This window comes from Prunus mume, linkage group LG6 (assembly GCF_029339155.1).
Source record: "Prunus mume cultivar Tortuosa linkage group LG6, ASM2933915v1, whole genome shotgun sequence".
NCBI classification, from domain to species: domain Eukaryota; kingdom Viridiplantae; phylum Streptophyta; class Magnoliopsida; order Rosales; family Rosaceae; genus Prunus; species Prunus mume.
In genome coordinates this window covers 15,617,998-15,635,016 of record NC_142703.1, presented here as the reverse complement: position 1 = coordinate 15,635,016, position 17,019 = coordinate 15,617,998, and the positions used below count along the sequence as shown (strand labels likewise).

The 17,019-nt window shown below is 36.1% G+C and overlaps 2 protein-coding genes and 1 long non-coding RNA gene across 3 annotated transcripts; 1 reads left to right on the top strand and 2 right to left on the bottom strand.

The window, feature by feature from the left end:
* Nucleotides 1-1,134: 1,134 nt before the first annotated feature.
* LOC103335271 (ceramide synthase LOH2) lies at nt 1,135-5,335 on the bottom strand. Its single transcript, XM_008238281.3, has 6 exons — nt 4,906-5,335; nt 3,212-3,420; nt 2,776-2,931; nt 2,461-2,646; nt 2,193-2,371; nt 1,135-1,513 (listed from the first exon to the last, which is right to left on the bottom strand). The coding sequence occupies exons 1-6, from the start codon at nt 5,020-5,022 to the stop codon at nt 1,494-1,496; spliced, it is 867 nt and encodes a 288-aa protein (XP_008236503.2). The 5' UTR covers nt 5,023-5,335; the 3' UTR covers nt 1,135-1,493.
* A 554-nt stretch (nt 5,336-5,889) lies between these two features.
* On the top strand, nt 5,890-10,871 carry LOC107881405 (uncharacterized). Its single transcript, XR_001678018.2, has 2 exons — nt 5,890-6,320; nt 10,301-10,871. It is a non-coding gene; the product is annotated as an uncharacterized LOC107881405 (long non-coding RNA).
* Nucleotides 10,872-11,264: 393 nt separating this feature from the next.
* CYP707A4 (cytochrome P450, family 707, subfamily A, polypeptide 4) lies at nt 11,265-14,330 on the bottom strand. The gene is made up of 9 exons (XM_008238279.3): nt 13,996-14,330; nt 13,554-13,884; nt 13,187-13,336; nt 12,826-13,074; nt 12,650-12,739; nt 12,478-12,556; nt 12,107-12,213; nt 11,815-11,933; nt 11,265-11,648 (listed from the first exon to the last, which is right to left on the bottom strand). Exons 1-9 carry the CDS (start codon nt 14,193-14,195, stop codon nt 11,543-11,545), a joined length of 1,431 nt encoding a protein of 476 aa, XP_008236501.2. The 5' UTR covers nt 14,196-14,330; the 3' UTR covers nt 11,265-11,542.
* Between the last annotated feature and the right edge of the window lie 2,689 nt (nt 14,331-17,019).

The window sequence follows — 17,019 nt, the reverse complement described above, 5'->3', positions numbered from 1 at the left end:
GTTTTTCTTTGTTCTGATTGGTTGAGTCAGACCGCAATCGGCTGCGTCTGATAACATATCCGCCATCAATGTCGCATGCATGGAAAGTATCTTAAGACTTCAATTGGATAGAGATACTTGAATGGTATTGTAGAAGACAATTCTAGTAACGTGTGGAAAAGGCTCTAGTATTAACACTTTCATTACGTTTTCCACAAATCCCTCTTTCAAATTGGCAATTAATGTAATTAATAGCAAAGCAAAGTAATTTAACAACTCAAATATTTTCCCAACTTTCAAATATTGGATTCTATAGGATTGTTCTAATGCAATACAGGGCCTATATTATGAATCAAGTACTCTTTTGCCCACACTAAGGTCATGTTTGATTTCTGGGAAATGAGGCTTGGGGATGGGAAATCAATTGTTTTCCGATATTTGGTAAGTCCAAGCATGGAAAAGTTTGAGAAAATGAACCAACATTAAATACACATTTTTCATGACCATATTTGCCCCCATTAACAATTTAGAATTACAATATAACATTAAATGTATTCTTTTTTTATTTGACATTCCCACACAAACCAAACATGTAAAAGGAAATAAAGTGATATTTCTTGATTACTTTCCCATAATTACCAAACATAGGAAATGAATCTCCATTTCCCATCCATTGGAAAATGACATGGAAAGTTATTTCCCCTCAAATTCGTTCTGTGAACCAAATGGGGCCTAATGGTTTCAAGTTTACACTAGAACAACCAGAGTTCTATAGCAAAGCCACCAAGCAGAAGTGATTTGCAGACACATTATGCAGGTTATCAAATGTGTGGTGATTGTATTACTCGTTCGGCTTTCAAAAGCTTTCGAACGAAAATTTGATTGACAAAATGCTGAAAGTTTTAGATGCGAGACCCTCAAAACCCCTAGTATGAACACTTTTATCCATTGTCCTCAAATAAGAGGTTCAACACCACAAAGGAGGTCTTGAAGGAAATCACGCAAAATTAAATGGGGATGGAAAAGCTAAGGGTCCGTTTTGTCATCTTCCTAATTTTGTTTTTCTTGAAAGAGAAGGAAAATAAGGGAAAAGTGAAACGTGAAAAGAAAAAGTTCTAAGCACTCCACAGGAGGTCCGAATCAAATCACACAGCATTCCACAGAAAGATGATTTTCTCTTTTCTATTTTGTGAGTACCTTTCATTTCTCCATGCAAAGGCTAACTCAAAACAAATGATTATCCAGAGAAGAATTATACAGGAATTTCCTTCTATTTTATACACCAGAAAGATACCAAGAGACTCCATCAAAAGAAAAACAAGATAACAAGGGATATGCTCGACGTTCCTACCTCCATATGACTACCCATAAGAAGAATCAAAGAAAACTTGATATGAAGAAAGTATCAAGCCCTTCCTACAGATAATGACCACTTTTGAGTGGAACGATAAGCCAACCAAAGTCAAAAGTAGGCTCCCCAGCATTAGCACAGACAAAAAAAAAACTTGGGAAGCCTAATCATCATCCTCTGAATCTGTATACATGCAGGAAAAAAAAAACAATCATCAGAAAAAGGGGCAAAGATCCTATTTAAAAATCACTGAAAAGGCATAGCTTTTCACTTTGAAATGTGTTTGGCTGTGCATGAAAGTAGATGCTATACATGGTTGGCTTCAAGAACACGATATGGGGTCTGAGTACAATGAATAATCTCAACTTCAAGTGACTGAGAATTTGAAACATGGACATCAAACCAAAATCCTTCGAATAGTATGGGAGGGCAAATCACTAAAAAGGGGTGGCCCAGTGCACCAAGCTCTCACCAATACTAGGTCTGGGGAGAGCATAAAGTATCAACCATAGGACAATGCTAGAAAATCTAACTTTATTCCCAACTCTACCATATTCAATTAGTACCAATAAAATGAGAAGTTTTATAATGTCGTTTTCTTAGGTATCGGCGCATGCATTTATTAGTGAAGGTTTCTTTTACAGAAAATCCGACTAAATGCTTCCAACCATATTACTGAATCAATGAGAGTGAAAGAGAAGAAATATATTTTCCAAATATAAAAGAGTAGTTCTCACAATAAATTTTATAAGCAGTATAAGGCTTTGTAAGATTCAAACTTGTAAGCAGAAGTATACAATAAATTTTATAAGCAGTATAAGGCTTTGTAAGATTCAAACTGTAAGCAGTATATATGGTTTACCAGATCTTATATCTTCTCCAACTTTTCCTCTATTTTTCAGCTGTCTTCTTATCATTGCACATATCATAACCCACCAGTATAAGTGGAACACAAACAGCATCAGTAACATTGTATTGAACACATAGTACAGAGCTCTGGGAGCCAGCTTCGATAGATCCAAGCAGTCAAGAAGGTCATAGCTGGAAAAGACAAACCATAAGAAAAGATAAGTCAGAGCCACTCTACATGTAAATTTGGTTTAATAAAACGGTTTACCATGAGAGCAGACCTTGATGACCTTATAACCCAGAAAGGGAAGAATATTAGCCTCAGTATGAGCCACGAAAAAGCAAAAAATCCAAATAACACACTTGCGGCAAGCTCCTTCTCAGAATACTTGAAAACCTTGGCAGCTTCCATAAATACATCACTCGCATCATGCAGGGCAAGAATGATTGAGCCAATCCGAAAAAAGCTACAAGTGGCCAAAAAATGAAAAGAAAGTCATTGCATGAGATCCTCCACACCACACAAATGCATATTGCTAAATATATGCTCTGTGGTACCAACATATTATTGTGCTCGCAGAAAACCTGAAAAATACCTCGTAATGTATGAGAACCCAATCAGGAGAACAGTAATTACATGGTGACCCATCATCACTGAGAAGTCCTTCCTTCGAGTCTCCCATGTAAGGAGGGCAACAATGCTGTAGGTATAGAATCCACATTGACCCATATACAAAAGCTTTAGGGGAAGCCTGAAATGAGAAAGGAATAGAGTTAGAATACACAATTTCAGAATGCTATGTCTGTAAAACTCAGATTATGCGAAAACTCATCATTGATCTAGAATTCTACAAATTCAAGTCATTCCTAACTTCGGTACTCCCCCCTCTCCTTCCAAACAAATCATGCAAAAATTGAATTGTAGACATGATCGAACCATCTTCAGCTTTTTTTTTAAAAAAGGAAGAGGGAGGGGGTGTGAGAAGGGGATTATCTAACGAGTACTACTAGTCCAACCATATGAGCACTCACCCCAACTCCTGGTTTGGCCAGCCTTTAAAGTACTCTTTTGTATCTCTGAACCATGGCTCCTGGTAGCTTATCTTGAGAATGCATGCTTCAACAGTCGCATAGTATGTTAGCTTCCAAAGTGACTCCGAACATTTTACAACCTTTGACCGTGTAGCCATATCGAGCTTCAATGGAGCAGATCCCTTGCTCAACAACCAGATGGCAATTTTCTGAAACACAAAAAAATTAAGAGAAAAAAAATTTACAGTATGAGGATTATAATTGAAGGTAAGATAAAACATGCAAATCTGCTAAAGCTGCATGCTTTCATGTTCCTTTTCACCTAAATAGTTACTGATACTGCTTTTGTTCCCCATATACTGGTAGGTTATGATATATAAGAAGACAGCTTAAAAAAAGAGGAAAATTCAGCCTTATGCTGCTTATTAAATTTGATTTAAGAATATATTTGGAAAGTAGTCAAAATTTGGATCATACTTTTTTGTATTTCACTTATGTATGAAAAAACATAAACCTGGTAAACTGCATGCTTGAATATTCATTTTCACTTTAACTTATATAGGATAACTATCAAATCTATGGTATGCTTGCATATTCCTTTTCACTTAACTTGGAGATTGTGTGGTGGTGGCAGCTATAGTACAAGGTAGGATAAGGGTTAGGGTGGCAGAAATGTTAGGTTACCATGAACATATTGCTATGATACCATGTTGAAAATAAACTTCAAACAATATGAGGAAGATCATTTTTTCCATAGCACAAGAATGGAGTACATAGGTGTTTATACAGAACACCGAAACATCAGTTCTCCAAGTACATGCTCTAGAAATCAGTCTTTTCCTCTTCTTTTTCTTTCAATAAATTTCGTTTCTATTAAAAAAAAAATTAAGCCAACCTAACTTTTGGATGAAGCCAATGTAACAAGCTGTACACTGCCTATATTATCAACACCTGGAAAACCAGTTATCAATTCCAAGGGGATCATCTAGTTCACCTTAAATTTCTACAGAGTTAAGGACCTATAAAGAGCACATTTCTGATGCAAGACCGAAACTTGTGCTACTGAAACCTTGAATGTCCCAACATCAGCAAGTTAATAATGAACCATTCAACCTATACTACAAATATTTTACCCAAAAAAAAACTCACTGCAAATCTGACTAATCAGCACAAATCTCAACTTTCCTGAAATCATGGCAAGATTAAACAACTACCATGTTAAAGTCCTATAACAAGCATTCAGATGGTAGGGCACATGCTTGTACTACCATGTTAAATCTTCTTGTCCTTGCAATTGTTCAAGATTCCTTCTTGACAATTATAAAGACAAACTCAATTCTTTGAACCCACAATATAGAGATGCAAGTTCTCAAACAAACTAAGATTCGTACTAAAAGCCCAATTACTTATCGCGCCATTATTTGGAGTCTAAGAAACAAAAGCGCTTATCCAACTAAGTTACACAGTCAAAACTTTGGAAAGGAAAAAATCGTAGTTCAAAGAAAATACTACAAGTTAGTATCTAATAAGGAAAGTAAAGGAGGACAAGATATGCAATTCAAGATTTTCTTCTCCGTGTTTTCCACATTTATCTCAGATGTCAAACAGATTCTACCAATTGAAGATTCAAAAAAGAAAGAGCACAACCAAATGCTTAAGCAACTTGAAATCCCAAACACAGCTAGAAATCTTACGCAAAAGATGAATCTGTCAAAGAAGAGCCGAGCAGCCAAAAACCCAAAAGCGAAGTAGATAACGACGAGGAAGTGCCAAGCGTCTGGTGCGCCATTGTGGCTCCAGAACGATTCCATGTGCGTCTTAGAACCAGAACTCGACCGAAAAGCATCAATCAGCGAACCCCGGATCAAATTCAAGCTCAGCTTCGACCTCAATGCCTCAGAAATCAGCAACCGCGATGCAATAATTGCCCGCGACTTTCTTCCATTTCCAAATCTTGGGATCTATATCTGCCCTAATCCTTTCATGGAGGGGAAGAAAGTACGTTGATTTTTCTGGTTCGGGAGTGTGTGAGTCTGAAAAATAGAGAGAGAGAGAGAGAGAGAGAGAGAGCGTGCCGAGTGGCAAAGGACATGAGGTTGAGATCTTGTCCTTTATTATTATTTTATTTTTATCAAGTCGTTTATTTGTATATATTTTTAGTTTATTTGTAAAATGCAGGTGGGCGGTACGCGAGAATTTCAGAAAGTCATACTTTCGTAAAATGCCGCCAGTCTTCTCTTCTACATTTAGAGAACTCGTTATTTGACCATGGTGTTTCAAACTTCCACCTACAACCTAATTTCGCAAACGAACATGTTTCTTTGAAAAGTATTTTGATGTCTTAAATATCGTAAATTGGTTATATAGATTATCGTTAATTTTTTCCTCATAAGACTTTTGTGTAAAATAAAAAAATAGAATTTTTAGGTCTAATAGTTCCTGAATTTTAACCCGATTCACTTTTGTTGGGACAAATGATCATGTCGACAATTTTATTATCTTTTCTATTAAATGCATAGACAAAATAGAATTTTTGTATTATTTATTATTTTCATCCTATGAATATTCCTTTCATCCCAAAAAATAAAAATACAAACTAAAGACCCATTCGTTTATGTTTTCGGAGCATAGTTTTTATTTTCTGTTTTCACCAAATATGCATTCGGCACCGTTAAATTGAAAAACATATAATTTGCTTTTTGAAAATGAATTCAACGATCATGAACAAATATTGAAAACGAAAATTTGTCGTTCTCACGGACTTCCTTGGTTTTTTTTACTGTCCGAGCCTGTGGGTTTTTTTTCGGTCACCTCATCTCGATCTCGTCTCTCGGATATATATAAATTATTATTTTTTAAGGAGGTAAGCTTTCTTTAGAAAGAAAACGGGGCAGAGTTGAGGAAAAAAGAAAAAGCCTAACCCAAATAAAAAAGAGTGAAAAGTGTTTCATCAAAACGTTTGTCGTGGGGCATCGTTGCCGCGTTTCGTCCAAAGACGTTCAGAAAGGGTTTCTGTTTACTCATACCCCACAAACACACTCTCTCTCTCTCTCTCTCTCGACTGTTCTGCTTCTTAGCAGCGAGGACCTTAGAAATGCTCCAAAAACCTGTAAGTGCTTTTTTCTCTATCTGCTTTTACATTTGTACTTGGGCGCAATAGCTTTAGCTCAACCTCAAAACAAATTTCAATGATTGCTATTACTTCATAATCTGATTTGTCAAGGAATGTGATGTGGTGAAAATTGTACTTCTTATGGGTAGAGATTTGGGCAATTGTCTTTAAAGTCTTCATTTTTTTCTTTGAACTGTGTCTATGAATGAATCTTCAAATTCTGAAAGTGCTCGAATTTTTTATTATAGATGTTATATTAATTGTCTGAAAATTTGTATGCAATACAAGATGGGTTTGTCATGGTTCTTGATGTTATTGCATTTCCAATGATGTTAAAATTGAAACAATTCAGTTTCAATCATCAGTGGAAGTGATTAGTTTACTTTTAATCATAGCTATTGACCAAATAAAAATAGTAGAAACCATTTGCAACAATATCGTGTACTATTTCGTTCATGGTAGGATCTCGTTAGGGGATTTCATTACCTCATTGACCATGCTAGAGGAACTTTTATATCCACAACTTCAGCCAACCAAACTAAGCTTATTGTTGGAAACCAACAAATAAGTAAAAGCCGAAATCTTTATATTGCCCTACCTGCACTTTATGAAAGCCACTGTGGTTTTTTTTATTCATTAGGTCATTTAATTCTTGGAAAGTAAATCCTATTATTTGAAGGATTTTTTTATTTTAAGAAATACCTTGTGCAAACTGCAAACAGTCTGTACGGTTGAAAGCTCACCTCTATTTACAGAGTTGATAGAGATGATGTTTGTGCAGCTAGAAATACATTGTGTGAAGTAAAATACAAATAGAAGATGAGATGAAAACTCTATGAATTAAGAGTGCATTTTGAGTCTCAAAGACAGGACGTACATTGTGTGAAGTAAAATATCACGAATAGTCTTTGGTCTTCTAGAGACCTCATCAATATTGAATAATCCTATTGAAGAGTTTGTGAGGTTGCCTCACCAAAGTAATGTTTTAGTCGGCTCTTTTAATAGAAGCTCTTCTAGATTTTAAAATATGCCATTTCACATTTTGTTACACTAATTGATGTTTTAGAAAGCCGATATCTTCCCAGTCTACACATGACCTCATTCTGCTACATTCATGAGATTCTACGGTTTAGGGAGTTCTCTGCGATCCTGGTCTTGTTTATCCAGTTAACTTGTATCCATGGGGACTTGACTAACAAAGGTTTCTGAACTCTAATTATTAAGTTGCAGAGAAAACAGTTTTTTTAGTAAAGCGGATGAACAAAATAAAAGGACCTTTGTCCACCTGCTTTGCTTAGCTCTCTCAAGTAAATTACCATTGCTCGTGGGAGAGGCCATTGCCTTAGGTTCCTCCACAAGAAGAGTTGAAGATGGTGCAACATCAAATCCCGTTACCTTACTTCGAATGGAATTTTAGCCCATGAATGTTAATTTTCTAGAGTTTGTGGCCTTTTTTCTTTACTAGATTCCGCATACATTTTCTTCTTTTGCCCCCCTCTGAAGTTGAATATGTGTGTGAGTGGTGCAGGCAATACTGTTCTGTCAATTGTGGTCACTTCATATAGTTGAATCATTTATTGTGATATCCTTTGGCCCAGTCTGGTTTCTTGGATTCATCTTGGCTATCTAACATCCTGAAATCATTTTATAATATCTTCCACGGTTTACCAAGGATTTACCCACATCTTTTTCCATCTACTTATTTTAGCTGTTAAAGTATTTGTTCATTTATTTATTTTTCCAGTTAAAATCTTTTAGTTAATATAACTCTGACTTTGCAAGGGGTCAAAAAGGAGACAGCAAAGACATTATTGGATAGGATAAAATTTGAAAATCCTTTTATTAGCCAATTTGATTTATAAAATGTATTCCATTTCACAATTCTAGGGTAGAACTAATTGTAATGAAATTTGACAAGAAAATAGACAGGTATGAGGCAATTCAGGGATGACGGAGAATTAGTTTTTTTGTTTAAGGTTATTAATTGATTGTTATAAAATGCTCAATATTCAGTAGCACTTCAATATAGTCATCCTGCTCTCCTCCCTTCCCTTGTTTTTTTTTTTTCATTAGAAAGGAGTGCAGGATGACTATTTTGGAGTGCCAATAACAGCTCCCATATTAAGTATAAATTTTCATCTCATGGATAAAAAGACATGATGATCATTGATCTGGTACGTAGTTTGGGATCACAGACAATGATTATTTCAATGATACTAACTGAAAAAGTAAACTTAGCTATGAATTCCACCCAATAGATAAGGATATGGTGATAAGTTAGGGATCATTGACCAGTCTGACTCTAGAATTATAAACTTTTATTACTGGAGTATTTTCTGGTGGTTTGGTGCTTGAAGCTTCATGTTCCTTTCAATTATTGAAGTATATAATGAAATATCATTTCCTTCCACAAAATTCATGCCAATTTTCTGGTGGAAGTTTGAATATCGTTTGTCACTCCAGAAAATTCATGGGGTTGTACTGTACATATTCATACCCATTTTAAGAGGGAGCCTCAGGTTGGTTTAGAATGGACGTAATGCCATTATGGCTAGGTGAATAGAGATCAATTGACTAATGACAAAGAAAGTTCCATTCTCAGTGCTCCATAAGCTGTATGATCCCATTTGTGTATTGATGTTGTTTGTTGAATATCATTTTGTCTTTCCAGAAAACAAGTTAACTATTTTGAGAAAGATTTTATTTCTTATAATACCTGATACCGATGACACTCTCTTTACGTAGATTATCTAAATCTAGATTGTTTATGACACCTTAAAATTGGATCACATAACTAAAATATGTGGCCTTTGCCTTCATTAGGTGTTTGATCAACAGGGAAATTGATTGAATTGTCTGCATCATATGATGATAAGTATTAAAATCATCATCATCATAATCACCATGGTGAATTAAGTGTATAGGCAGTCTTGATGATTTTATATTATGACTAATTAAGATGTCATTACTGAAATGATTTCCATGAATATTGCTGACATGGAAGTACCTTGTACAGCTATACAATTGATATGCGTTGTACCAGGTGAAATGTTAATGGGTACCTTAAGTTATATCCTTTTCTCATTTCCTTGGATGAAAATGATGATGGCAATGAGATGGTTCCCATTGAAAATGTTGGTGTGAATGAACTACTGTTGATGCTACAGCAGCTATATTTACTTGATGATTGTTCCATCTTGTGATAATGCTATCGACCTTAGTCAAGAATGATGTTGATGGTGCCATGTGAACATCTAGTACAATTCTGGTGTTACTTGTGACATTATTTTTCAGTGTCAATGAGACGGTTCTGTTGTCTATGACCCGGGAACGTGATGTGATGATCTTATGTCCTTTTGCCCTGTTAGTGGATGGTACTCTAAGTTTGGTGATAGACATCAGACCCCCAAAAAAAAAAAAGCTTGGTGATAGACAAGAACATCCCAATAAATCGTGTCAAACGTACAAAGAATTACACATTTCAATTATGATGGGGTTGATTTTCATGATTATTACATGGTGTTTTTTTTTTTTTTCTCTCTTTTCAATATACTTGCATAATGTGTTGTAGACGTATTGCGTAATGCTAGCTAGTACGACAATAATAACGCAAACATAACCTAGTTCCAGCTGCCCTACATTACATGAGTAACAATCCTTTTAGCTTTGTCCCTGCAACAGAAAATGACTGATGCCATAGTCGGAATTTTCATCGAACATACTGCATTTTTAATGGAACTCAAGGAAGCCTTGCCTGCTTGGGTTGTTCTGAATGAATCTATTATAGTTTCTTATCAATCAAGCATCTTATATACACAGCCACCACACACTTCTTTTAGAACTTCCATGTTGAATAAGATCAACAATTTGTACCAGTCCATTTGATAGTCTTTATTGAATGTGGTCTGTCTTAAAACTTAAGCTCCATTTGGTGCTATTTGAGTGCTTACAAATTTCCTTTATGCTGCAACGAACAGCTAGATGATATTTCTGGGGAAATTGGATGCATGCAGAAATTGTGCCCCTGAAGGTGAAGGACATACTGGTCGGAATCTTTTAGACTCGCGTAATTTTGGGTCATTCCTACTGGGTGGTGCCCTATTGGAGGACAGTTTTGTTTGTCCGTAATGAAATGTCAAACTTGGGGCCATTGGCCCACCGGCAAAACCAAATTGGCTTTACAATTTGCGAGCAATCGGGGGAAGTAGGCTGTACCTTGCTAGGCCTTCCCAAGCTCCCAAAACCACAACCAATCACTCAAGCCTTCTGCCCTTCGATTTGCTTTGCTGCCACTGCCTTCTAATGCCCTCCAATCAATGGCACCTTTGATTTCACTCAGCCAACCAGATTTATGACACGTGGCTCTTTTGTGGCCACTGCTAGTGACCCCCCATGTGATGATGTGAAGCAATATGCAGGCCCAATCATCAGAGGAACAAAGCTAGATCGCAACGGATGGATTGAACAAATTTCCTTATCAACGGTGTTTGATAGAGAAATTTGATGTTTAGAAAGTCATTGGTTTAATATATTTTGTGTTAATTCAAATTTTCCTCTTTCATGTCAAAAATACATAATCACTGTAGCAAATTTAAATGCTAAAAAAGGATGCAGGCAAAAATCCTAATTGAAAATTGGACAATACAATGATAAAGTTAGAAAAAATGGACTAGAGGAGCAAGTTTTGAAGTAGCAATCTTTATATTGAAGTGTTAGGTAAGTTGGAAATGGTTCTCCTTTTATTGTTCTATCGTTTAAGACACTTTTAAGTCTGCAAATTTTAGACGTCAACAGATGATTATATTGTCTCTTTTTTCTCTTTTACCTATGGAAGAGGGAGGATTCAAACCTAGGATCTCTTCCAACATTAGGAGAAAAAGTACCACTAGATTAACATGTTAAGATAGATGATAATATAGTATGAACGATATACAAAATATATTTTCTCATAAATGCCCAAGTTTTATTAGCTTTGGACAAAGTTACAATAATAGTAATAACATATCCCTCCTCTTATGTTAGGGTAATATAAAAAAGTTTACCCCATTCCAATATAGATAATCAAAGTCATCCTTGAAAATTACGAGGAGTAGATATATGATAGGTTACTTCTAGAGAGAGAAAGGCCCCATTTTAAAACAAGAGGGCTTTAAATTGGGTTTTAGGGAGGTAAAATGAGTAAGTTGGTGAAGGCATCTTCAATTAGAGGCCCACAAGTCTTATTTGAGATTGTTGGATTCTTCCCAAAATCTGACTGGTAATCCATGCTGAGGAACTGGAAATGGGCCATACTGAATCCCACTTTGTGATCCCTCCACTTCCCACCTGCAACACAAATCATAAAATATCAACAACAGCGATCTAAGCAATGTTTCTGCATAATGTTTTTGATAATGATCTAAGTAAGAATCAAAACTTGTTCAGCTGTAAATTCCATCTCTAATCTGATGCAAAAGGGTGTAATGAAAATAGAGATGTTTGCATTTTGTACCTAAATTTGGTCACAAGATGGTGGACCAAAATGAGCATCTCCAGCTTGGCAAGCTCATTTCCAGGACAAGCATGCACTCCTTTGCCAAATGGCATGAAAGTATTAGGCTTTGGACCAACCTATTCACCCACAACCAGAAAAATAAATATAAGGAAAAAAAATGAAATTTTGGTTCTTACATTGAATTTGTTAGTGAGAGAGAGAGAGAGAGATGCTGATACTGCAAAAACCAGCTGATATCAGACTCTCTGGTTTAAACAAAAAACCACCTTGTCTGCAACATAATACATACCTCAAACCTAGATGGGTCAAAATTCTGAGGATCAGGGAAGAATTCTGGATTGTGATGTATGTTCCTGAACAATGGCATCACCTTCCAACCCTTTGGTATAAGATATCCTGCAAAATTGATTGTGATAAATATTAAAGAAATTTATGGACATAAATCCTCTTTACTGCTATCCTGCTAATTAAAAGGCACAGAAATGACCAAGGACCCATTAGTGTAGTGGTTTTGAGCAATTGCTCCTCCAGGAATGGTCTTGGGTTCGAGTCTTAGCATCCATATTGTGTGTGTGAGTTCAGTAGCTATCGCCCCTCTCAATAGGAAAGATCCTCAAAAGAAAAATAAAAAAGGCACATAAATGAACTTTAAATCCTCACCTTTGTATTCTACATCAACCACAGCTTCCCTGAATGTGAAAGATATGATACTTGCCATTCGCAAGCTCTCTAATAGAACCTGAAATTCCATTTATATTCAGCTCACAGTCAGTCTAAATTTCTTGGTGCTGTTTTGCATTTTGAATACAAGAGTAGTTAGAGTTCGGCTTACTCTGTATGTAAGAGGCATGTTCCTAATCTGTGCCCATGTCAAGGGCTTCTTGCATCCATCATTTGCTTCATATATAGCCTTCTGCTCATCCTGCAATAAATAACAGCTTGACATAAACTAACCTTTCACATGTACAATTTGAGTGAAATATTGTAAACTTTGCAAGTTACTCTCACCTTCACAGCTTCAAGAATTTTTGGGTTGTCATGGAGGTATTTGAGGATCCATGTTAAAGCACTGGCTGTAGTGTCCTTGGCTGCAAACAGAATTCCAATGATGTTATCTGAAATTTGATCCTCAGTTAAAGTTTGTCCCTTTTCATCTTGGAAGTTCAGCAGATCACCCAATAGATCCTTCTGTAGTGTTTTCTTCTCTTTCCTCTCACAAATTATCTGACTCAAAATCTGACCAAGCCTTTTCCTTGCCTTTGATAATTACGCAGAAAGAAGAAACAAAAGTCAGTGTCAGATTTAAAGTTTAAAATCCTTCTGTATGATTACATATATTATTTTTAGAGAGAGAATTACTATTGCTTACCAAAAGAGCTTTGTGATATGCAGTACCAGGTATCTTTGTTGGAAAAGAATTGTAACCCTTGTCTACTATGCAGTAATTTTCATTGAGCCTTTCTCTATAGGTGTCATTCAACTGACCAAAGATGGCAAGGAAGCCAACATCAAAGGAGAACTGTAGAGGGACACAGTAAGATCCATCCACATATTAGAATAAAATATTACTTGATCCAAACAAAACAGAAGGACCCATTACAAAGGAAGTTTTGAGAACATCAGCAATAAGACAAACCAAGTTGAACCACTAATGATGAAACCAATAAGTTGAGCCAAAAAGGCATAAGCAAAAACATGAGGCTCACATTAAAAACATGTTGGGGTGAAACACTAACCTTTTTCATTTCATGATAGGTGTTAATGATCTTGCCACCTGCAGCCCATGACTCCAGGGCGGAAATGGCTAATGCTTCAATGTCAGGAACTAGTTTCCGCATAGTGGTGGGGTTCGGGGACAGAGAGCTTTGAATGAGCTTCCTGAGGCTATTGTGGTAGTCTCCTTGGTGAAAGAACAAAGCTGAAGGACCAATCATCTGCTCTTTGCTCTTGGGGTATGTGGGCTTGAACAAGTGGGCATGAGTGACCAGCACAAACTTTGTGGCCTCAGGGCTTGCCAGCATGACACAAGGGCATCCAAGTATGTGGGTTTTGAATATATCTCCATACCTGATGAACACAAAAAAGGAGGACAAAATGGAACAAGTTTGGATCAAATCCATGGAGAGGAAACATTAATGGAAGATTAATAGGATTCAGAGGTTGATAATAGATTAGAACCTTTTCTGCTTTGAAGCAAAGAATATGTTTGGGTCCATAGAGTACATTTGTAGAGTCTCTCCTATGTAAGGCCACCCCATTGAGCCAGGGGGAAGCTTAGCTTTATGTTTAGAATTTCTCTTTTGTTTCTTTATGAAGTGGTATAACAACAGAGTTGAGAGACAGAGCACTATGTATATCAAACTAGAAGCAATCTCCATACAAATGTAGCACCTGCTTCTCTCTCTCTCTCTCTCTCTCTCTCTCTCTCTGAATTCTAGTATGTTTCTCTGATGACTTAGAGGAGTGTATGGTGGAGATAGATGGTTGCCAAGGGAATGCACTCTCAAGTCAATATGAGTATTGATGAGGGGGTTTGGGGTATATATAGAGTGAAAAAGGAGGTGGCTTGCAACTTGCAAGAGCCAAAATCCGATATGGATTTAAGGAAAATAAATAAATAAATCATTTGCCAAATCTTTGAAGGGTCTGGACTAAATTAACATCTGAAATGGGGAGTACTAGAAATTACTCCTTCACATGAGAACTTTGACTTGTGAGTTTTTGATACAGAAGCTTCTGTATAGCTTAAAGTGGATTAGATTCCTGAAAGTATAGGTAACATGGATTTCTTTTTTTTCCTTTTTCCTATCAAATTTGATAACTGTAATAGTTTATAAATTGGATTGTTATTGCTGCCCACTTTAAACTCCTGAAAGAAATGGTTTATTTCAATTTTTTGTTTAAGTGAAAGAAAGGGTATTAAAATTGGGTTGTTGTAAATAAGTTGCAAAATGGAACTGCATGCTAAAGTCTAATAATCTTTGTAGTTGGGTGATTTATGTCATGCATGGATTGCCACCTTGATGTTACTTACAGATCAAAGTTTCAAGTGATGATGACGATTTGAGCACATAACTTTGAGCGCAGAGAGAAATACTCTAAATCACTCTAGTTATAAAAGTGAATGAGCACAGAGATAAATGTTCTAAATCACTCGAGGTGCAAAGGTGACTTTTGCATAGAAAAGGGGAACTTAATTATGTGTCATATAGGTCGTACTGTTTCCAAATGTGTAAAATATGAGACCTCATCTGTGCCCCCTGGGTGGGGATATTTATTGGTCACCTACTTTACTGACAGGTGGTGATTTCCTTACCTCCAAGCTTGTATCCCAGTCGTACCTTGCAGCTTATGTATTTCTTTAGCCGTTCATTTGTCTCAATTTAATCATTACTTTCATTATGCATCTTCGATTTCTATCAAGAGGAAAATTATACGTGAAGAACAGAAATTCAAATTTGGAACATCGAAATATATAAAAGGCTTTATTATACTAGTACCAAACCTCACATTGCTCATCAGAAGTCCCAATGACTCACTTTGTCTTCTTGAACAACATTTTGCATTTTAGTTTGTTATCATGGTTAAGTTCGTTAATATTGATGACGTGGCACATGTGTGAGTCCTCTAACTTTCTACCAATATCAGCATGTTTGACGAAGTTTTTGAGGGAATTAATGTGGGTAAGTGAGACAACAAACGTTGGTAAAAAAACAAAATGAGTCATTATGACTTCTGAAGAAACCATGTAGGGTTTGATTATACTTTAAGTTTAAAGGCGCACTATAACAATTAAGTCTAGATAACGAAAAAAATTTCGTCAAGATTGTTAATTGTTTTGATTTCACTTGTCTCGCACCATTCCACACACAGCTTTTAATTTCCTTTAATCTCATTTTCAGAAAGGACTCCAAACCCTATTTTCAAATTTATAACCAAAAACCTTTACTCCAATGGATACAAAACCGCACGCCTAATAATTTTATTATTAAATGACAACCAATATTAAAGAAAACCAGAAGCAGGTAACATATAATTTTGCGATTCAAGATTACATAAATCTTGTGTACCAATTCATTTTTTGTTTATGGTACCATTTTTATAAGTTTTGTAAGCCAAAGAAAACTAGAAGGTAACATATAACATTGCGGAAGAGTAAATTGTAATCGAAAAGACACTCTAGCTTTATCTAATTTGTGAAAAATGGCAGGGAGATCATATTGTGTATCACTTCAGATCTATTTACATTGGTGAGTATTATCTCTAGTAGAGATGCACTTAATATGGTACAATAATGTGATCTCTCTAGCAATATTCCTAGGGAAAAAGTTATTTAGCGTAATTCCACTTAAGTCGGGCAAACGTCCACAAATAATAAATCAAAGTAAACATATACAGTTCTCCCTCACAATCATCATATGTAAGTATCAGATGTTAAAAACAATAGATCCCTCTTCTCTATCTCCATCTCTTCCAAAAATTAATCAAATCCTCATAAATAAAAAAATAACTCAAACTTCCATGTGGGTACTTAGTACTTACGAATATCACAAAAAGTAACAAAACAAAATCCCATTTCGTAGATTAAATAATCTTGTGCAAAATAAAGTAGCCTTTCTTTTTTGCCTTTTTTTTTTTTTTTTTTTGTGGGTTGGGTTGAAGAGGATACGTTGGCTTACGGGTTCTACGTACGACGACGCAATACAGCTCATACACCCGCCCCATTAGGATTTCCCTGGGATCCGCAAGCCTGTCAGTAGTCCCCACCTGTGGGTCGGTGATGTTGTTCGGTCAATGCCGATGTGGAATCTTCGCGAGTGCGCGACGTCAACAATCAAAGGAACAGCAACGTCCGTTTGCATCCGTCACCGTCAAACGCTAGATAGACACGACACGTGTAGAAATCTTGGTTGTCCTGATCGAGAGAGTTCGGGACGAGAAGAGAAATAACTGGTTCCACGTGGATGTAGGAACACTGGGGAACCTACAACTTAGGGAAGCCAACAGTGCTGTTTGCCCATAAGGCAATCCGTACGTACACATTGCTCAAAATCACAATATGAATACAAATGCGTGGCGTATGCATACACTTTTTTTTTTTTTCCCAAATAATATTAATTAAAAATCATATTAGGTAATAAGCACAGTATAGGGTAAGTGATATTTTGCTTATTTCGACTATTATAGCTAGTTGATTATATA

Excerpts from the sequence above, each read along its gene's own strand:
- CYP707A4 (XM_008238279.3), bottom strand. The coding sequence starts at position 14,195 with ATGGAGATTGCTTCTAGTTTGATATACATAGTGCTCTGTCTCTCAACT. Across the intron at positions 12,740-12,825 it reads AAATTCTTGAAGCTGTGAAG|GATGAGCAGAAGGCTATATA; the intron begins GTGAGAGTAACT and ends TATTTATTGCAG. Across the intron at positions 11,934-12,106 it reads TTGACCCATCTAGGTTTGAG|GTTGGTCCAAAGCCTAATAC; the intron begins GTATGTATTATG and ends GTGGGTGAATAG.
- LOC103335271 (XM_008238281.3), bottom strand. The coding sequence starts at position 5,022 with ATGGAATCGTTCTGGAGCCACAATGGCGCACCAGACGCTTGGCACTTC. Across the intron at positions 2,372-2,460 it reads TGGGTTATAAGGTCATCAAG|CTATGACCTTCTTGACTGCT; the intron begins GTCTGCTCTCAT and ends TGTCTTTTCCAG. Across the intron at positions 1,514-2,192 it reads TGGAGAAGATATAAGATCTG|ATTCAGAGGATGATGATTAG; the intron begins GTAAACCATATA and ends GCATGTATACAG.